The sequence below is a fragment of the Suricata suricatta genome, chromosome 11, assembly GCF_006229205.1.
Source record: "Suricata suricatta isolate VVHF042 chromosome 11, meerkat_22Aug2017_6uvM2_HiC, whole genome shotgun sequence".
In the NCBI taxonomy this organism is placed as follows: Eukaryota; Metazoa; Chordata; class Mammalia; order Carnivora; family Herpestidae; genus Suricata; species Suricata suricatta.
Window position 1 is genome coordinate 101,271,474 of NC_043710.1, and position 6,860 is coordinate 101,278,333.

Below are 6,860 nucleotides of genomic sequence, written 5' to 3' on the forward strand. Positions count from 1 at the left end.
CCTCAGCCACTAGGCTCACTTATCTGTCAGCCATACTAGACTCTCAAACCAGCCTCGACCCTACATCAAGGTGACTTTCCCAACTTCACCACCAAACTCTCAGCAGCACAGTGACTCAGCAGCAAAACTCCTCTGCTGATAATCCTGCTCTTCCTGTAAACCGCAGCCCTAATTACAGGGCTCTCTCTTCTACTTTATCGTTGTACTGTTCATGTGTGTCTGGGGAAACTGCCTTATTCTAATTTGTGATTGGTTCTCTTTCCTTTTCCCTCCCTCCCTTCCTTCCTTCCTTCCTTCTTTCCTTCCTTCCTTTTTTCCTTCCTTCCTTTCTTCCTTCCTTCCTTCTTTCCTTTACTGCTATTCAGTCATTGGCTCCTTGCCCTGTTCCTCTATGTGTAAATATTTTTCTAACTCACCAGTTCTTCTGAGATTTGAGTTCTGCTTTGCCCATACTCTCAGAGACTGGAGGCTCGAGTCCTGCTTCCCTTGGTCATGTCTGTACTGCCTTCTAACAGATCAATGCCTGAGGAGGCAGCCACAGGCTGGAGCACCATGGGGTGCTGTGGTCCCCAGAACAGAGCCAGCTCAGGTACTTTCTACATGTTGGGCACAGAAGGACTGAGGACGCTCCAGAGAGCAGGACAGTGTTCCTGCCTTCCAGGAGCTTCCCTGTCAATGTGAGGAGACACAATAAAACAGATAAGCAAATACAATTCTAGGGGGTGAGTGTTGTGGGGGGGGGGTAAAAAAAACATGTTCATCCGCCCCGGGCCTCCTACTGACTCTCTGTGATGCCAGCAGCATACATGAACTTAATCTGTATCATGAACTTGTCCTGTACCTGCTCATGAGAACTTCCATGAACGCTCCGTTAAGGTAAAGCAGTTACCATCAGAAATCCTCATAGAATCTGAGTTTGAAGCTTTTGACAACTACATTGTAAAAACAGTGACTACTCCCACTAATGCTGGCTGGGAATCCTTTAGCAATTATGGGACCTCCCCTTCCACATGACCATAGGAATCTTTCCCTTGACTGGGAAGCCCCAAAACCCACACATGCAACTCACAGGACTCTCAACTTCCTCTTCCTTGTGGCTGGGGTACTATTTGCAAAAATAATACCTGCCTCTCTATAAAAACCAGCAGAAAGGGGTGGACAGTAGCACATATCACCAATAAAGGTAGACTTTAGGAAGTTTTTTTGATAGCTAAGTCAAGCACCCAATTTAAAATTCAAAAGCTATAAATGGTTATAGAATAAAAAGTGAATCTCTTTTCACGTGTCCTTTGAGTAACCATCCAGTCCCCTTGCCCAGGACAACCATGTGACCAGTTTCTTGTATGTCCTTCCAGAGATCATGCAGGCACACATAAGCACATGCAGAAATATTCTATTTTTCACAAAAATGGTAGCACATTATATACACTGGTATATGCCTCACGATTTCAAAAGCGATTCCCAACACATAAAGCCACGTCATTCTCTTTAATAGGTGAATGATAGTCTAATGTATGAAGATACCACAATTCATGTAAATAGTCCCCTATGAATAGATATTTAGGTTTATTTCAATTTTTTTTTTGCCTTTGCCAATAATGCTGCAATTAATACTCTCGTGATACAGCCTTTTGACATAGGGTATACTTTAACCTGAAAATGCCATCACTCTCTTTCCAAGTCGCTCATTTGTGGACATATGTGATTCTGTGTAGCAGTTTCCTTTTAAAACAAGGGAAGCAAGGTGACAAGGATGTTTCTGGTACACTTGAAATTCCACTTTAAAGCAAAACATGTTGCAACATGCAGGCAAGGTGACCTGCAATGACACATGTGGTCTTTGTCAAAGTGGCACCTTTTTAAATTCAGTGGTAAGCGTTCCTTGTTCTCAAAATTCCTTTGTTGACCAAATGTGGTAAATTAGGGCAGCCGCCCTGGCTGGTTCAGGTAGAAAACTGAGCACATGACTGTATGACACAGCAGATTGAAAGCCTTGCTGTTCTGCTCTCTGAGGGCCTCCCACAAATGCTGGGGGAAAAAAAAAAAAAGGAGTCATGATGCTGATACGGGATCTTGTGGTAACTCATCAGGAGAGAAGTCCTGGGATTGGTCAACGGCACATATCTCGTGCCCTCTGGTTTCCTTTCCCTACGGACTCAGCATTAAAAAGCAACTCGAAGCAGTCACTGAAGGACATGGGCAGGAAGGCGTTTTTTCCCTCTCTGTCTGTCTTATACAGATCATGCTGTTTAGGGCGATGATATTTAGAAAACCTCACCCTGGATGCCTGGAATTAACCAGAACGTCTCTGGAAGACATAAACCAAAAGAAAACTCACAGCAGTCGTCTGGCTATGGGTGCAAAGATCTTCAAGCAGAGGAAACCGAGTGCTGGCCATTGACACTGTCTCAGCTAAACGCGGTGAGTGTTCTGGCGGACACGGTGGAGGCAGGAGAAACTTCTCTTGCTTCCCCACTCATATGCGTCGCATACACACATTTTCAAAGAGGAGATTTCAAAGGACATCACTAGGAAAGTTCTGGATAGAAAAGAAGCAGCTTCCAGGGGTGTGTGCCGCGCTTCAATCTGAGGGTGACTTGTGGGCCATCACTTTTGAAGTCCCTGGAGGTCTTAGAAAAGGTGGCTGGCAATTGGAGTTTCCAGGCTGAGGCAGCCAGGTGGGATGTGATGGCCAACTCACATCTTTTTTGTATTTATCTTTTTTGAGAGACAGAGAGAGAATGAACAAGTAGGGGAAAGGCGAAGGGGGACGGAGACAGAGAATCTGAAGCAGGCTCCAAGCTGTCACCACAGAGCCTGAACGTGGGGCTCGAACCCATGGACCATGAGATCACGACCTGAGCCAAAGTCGAACGCGTAACCCACTGAGCTGCCCAGCTGCCCTCACGCTGTCTTTTGAAGTTCGGATGTGAATATAGGTGTGCGGCAGTCTACCTGGGAGCTATGTTTTGGAAAGAAGTGCTGCTCTTTCTTCTTTTTTTAAGTTTATTTATTTTGAGGGAGAGAGAGTACAAACAGGGTAGGGGCAGTGAGAGAGAGAGAGAGGAGAGAGAGAGAATTTCAGTTAGACTCCACTGCATGCTGTCAGCACAGAGCCCACTGTGGGGCTCGACCTCACAGACCGTGGGTTCATGACCTGAGCCGAAAGCAGACACTTAACGGACTGAACCACCCAGGCGCCCCAAGAAGTTCTGTTCTTGTAAGCAGCTCTTGTCTCCACCACGCCCAGCCCCTGCCCCTAATCTTTCTTCCCAAAGCATTCGCGTTCAACCAGTGAGGCAGGCCCAAGGCTTTGCCTTCGGTGAAGCCGGGGCCACTCAAATTCTTCAATTATGTGCATTTCAAAAGCGCAAAAGCTTGATTTTATAACTGACATACAGATTGGTTCTCTCTCTGGAATTGGTCCTGGCAAATGTGCCATAGTCGCCTAGTGCCTACTTTGAAGTCTTACTGTCAAGATATTTCAAAGTTTGATCCTCAGTTTCACCATGTGCAAAGTGAAAAGTGGGATCCGACTAAACGAGCTCTACATTTTCTCTCATCTGTCTTACATTCTCTGAACTCGTGGCTTTTCTCTCCTATGGATTCTTTTCCTTGTAGGTAAATATAATCTGGATTCAGAAGAAGAGGAATTCCCTAATACCTGTTTGTCTCAGGGCCACAGAAACATTTTATTTTTCCTAGAGATTTTCTTTCAACTCTTGTTTACTCATGATGAATAATGATGCTTGGTTATTATTATAATAGGGAGCGTTCAAAGTTTTTATACTCTCAGGACATTAAAGCCTCATTTGCATAACGATTTGTCTTTTCTAGATAACGCCATACACATGGCCGCATGCAGAGCCCACTGTTACCACAAATACGTGCCTAAAACCCAACTATTCTCAACATTTGTTCACAAAAATAGTTCCCCTACCCCTAAGCTTCGTCTTTTCCCCAGTCTGCAGTACTACAGGTTTTATACTCATGAAGTTACTTTGGACTTCTCCCGTTTCTCAAGTCTGTCTTGGTCAAGTGTATGCAATCATTCACAAAGCCTCCGTGCTTTTCAAGCCCCAATGTCCCTGAACTGTCCCTTCCTCTCCTTCTTCACTATGGACTTTAGTATTTCGTGTCTGTTCTGCCATATTGGCTGTCAAATATGTCTGCCTCCTCATACCCCAGTCCTTCCCCTTCCCGAACCATCGGTAACCATCACAATATTTATTTTCCTAAGACAGGACGTTCTCCATGTCATTCTGCTCTCAAAGCCCTTCACAATTCCACAAAACCCTTTCAACTTGGCCACACTGAGCTCAATTCCCTTCTCTCTGCCTCTCTCCCACTTGCAGGTCTCTGTGTAATTTGGTCCTACTTTTCCTCTCCAGCTTTTTATTTTAAATCCCTATTTTCCACATTTCCCTGGCACTCCATTTTGTTCACGCTGCTCCACTGATAGGCCCTGCCCTTCCCCAGCCTCTCTGTTTATCAAAATACTCTTCCTCGTTATCCAGCTTCATTTCTTGTCTTTTGGAAGCCAGGGGTCTTCTTCTGTGCCAGAGTTCCCGACTACTTCCACTTAAGGCAATCCTCCTGTCCTTTGAAACTTCACTGGATTTATGACCCACGACACACACTTAACACTTATAAATTCTCTTGTCTTGTTTTCTCTGAACTTTCAGAGAGTGTTTTATCCGGCCAGCTGCGTGGGGAGGTGACTAAAGGCAGTCACCGTATCGTGTATTTATGCAGTGGGTCCCGATTCCAGAGAGAGACTATGCGCCCACCCCTGTGCCGCTACTGACTGTAATCTTGGTCTCAGTAGTCTCATCTGTGAAATGGAAATAATGATGGTTATTTCCTCACAGGGGTTTTGTGTGCATTATATGAGACAACACATGCCAAGTGCCTAGAATGGTGAGCATTCACGAAATGTTGGCAGCTACAATAATTATTCATGCCTCTTAGCTCCGGAGTACCTAATATAGTGCCCTGGTCTATAACTACGTTTAATCAATACTGAATGGAATTCAGTTGAGTCAATGAGGGAACTAAGACTGTGTGGGCGCTATACTGTGGAGTAGGGGAACTCCTGGCATCACTAAAATCATGCCGCAGATGCTGTCACTTATTGTCAGCCAGCCAGCCTCTTTTTAGGTGCCTGCCACTCCCTAATACTGCACAAGAGACTTCTGAGGGTTTGGCTCGGGGAAAGGGGATGACTTCCCTGAGCATCCCTCCCTTCCCGCCAATCACAACTGACCTGGCTGCAGACAGCAGGTTGCCAGACAGCCTATGGGTCTTAAAGATGAAATGGGGACCAGAGAGCTCTCGTGTCCCAAAAGAAGCCTACCAGTCTGCTATTTCCTTTAATAGGCCCCGAACCCAGCCTGCAGAAGTGGGAAAGGCTCCGCACCATGTACCCCGTTCATCTTGCAGCACCAGGATGCCCAAGGGCCACCAGCCCCAGCAGGAGGCTCTCAGCTAGGACCCGATCATCAGTAGCTAAAGGGCTACAGATGTTAGTCAAACAAGTGGGAGCACCTGTACTGCTCGATTGAACCATAAAGGCAGAATTTTTTTTTTGTAAAGAACTGGAAACTAAAAAGGGTTCGCCCCAGTAAGCCGTATGGCTCCCACTGCCATTAAGTAACCCAAGCAAATTCAACAGATCCCAGCTTAAATCATAAATGCTCTGTGCAAAACAATTCAGAGAGGCAAGAAATAATTTCATGAAAGGTGACAAGTCACATCATCAAAGGCATGAACTGTGGTCCCGGGAAACAAGGATGTGCTTTAGATGCAGACGAGCCTGTATCCTTCATGTTTAAACTGTGTCATTTCAGCAAATCTTTCTAACCTCAATTTTCTGAGGAATGAAGGGGATTAGAACACCTAGCTCACGTGGCTGTGTGACACATCCATGAGACAATGCATTTAAAGCAGGCTACCCAGTCTGTGGCACAGGGTAGGGACACAAGCCACATAAATTCCCTTCCCTTTCACTCCCAAGGCAGGTTCATGCCGCCCAAGGCTAGGACCAAAGCACCTGGGGATAATTCCACAGGCAGGTGAATACGATTATTTGAGCATTATTGAAATGTTGACCTAAATTGTGCCGGGGGGCGTTGGACAACGGACAGGAGGAAAACGGCTCTCTGCTCTCGGCGTTCTTAGCACTTGCAACTCAGCGCTCTGGGCCGTCTCCTCCCAACCTCCAGAAGGAGATCTGGATTTATCCCGGGTTTAACCTCGATTTTGACACCCTGCCATTTCCAATAAGGCCAGGTTCCTTGCCGAAAGAAGTCCTTCCCCTGGGTGAAATCCCAACAGCTTCATTTGTGTAAGTTCCCTTATTGGTCTTGCTAATGCGGGTGTGGTTTTTCCTCGTCGTTACAGAATATCGATAATAAGCAAAAGAGCTCGGGCAACTCGCCCCAAGTCGGCAGCCTGTCGGTTTCCCTGCCTGCCCGGGGGATGAATGGTCAGCCTCGCTGCTGGGAGGACAGGGTGTCGCCAAGCGGAGAAGCGCCCTCCCGGACCGGGCTGGGGGGCGGGCGGGGAGGGGAGAGCGGGACCCCCCGCGCCGGGCCGGGCTTGGGGAGGGAAGGGGTGCGAGGGGAGGAGGCGCGGCAGGCTCGGCGGAGCCCGACAGGTTCCAGCGGCTCCCCTCACCCCTCTCCACGCCTCCCGGGTTTTCCCCTTGGCTCGGGGTTTCCTGTTTCAGTTCTCGGTGATCTCCAGCAGCAGGTGCTGGTTTGCCAACCTCGGCTCCAGAGGAGGCGAAGGAGAAGGAAAAGAGGGAAGGGGAGGAGGAAGCGGCGCAGCGGCTGCGGCTGCGGCTGCGGGCGGGCGGG

At 47.5% G+C, this 6,860-nt stretch overlaps 1 protein-coding gene across 2 annotated transcripts in view; it reads left to right on the forward strand.

Annotated features, from left to right (window-relative positions):
- The first annotated feature begins 2,184 nt into the window (after positions 1-2,184).
- Positions 2,185-6,860, forward strand: part of ZC3H12C (zinc finger CCCH-type containing 12C) — a 78,026-nt gene continuing 73,350 nt past the window's right edge. The window contains exon 1 of one of the 2 annotated variants that reach the window (XM_029956393.1): positions 2,185-2,421. In XM_029956393.1, coding sequence (XP_029812253.1) covers positions 2,284-2,421 — 138 coding nt within the window. In that variant the 5' untranslated portion in view covers positions 2,185-2,283. Of the gene's footprint in view, positions 2,422-6,469; positions 6,488-6,860 lie in introns of those variants that run through there. The other variant, XM_029956396.1, reaches the window with a different exon arrangement.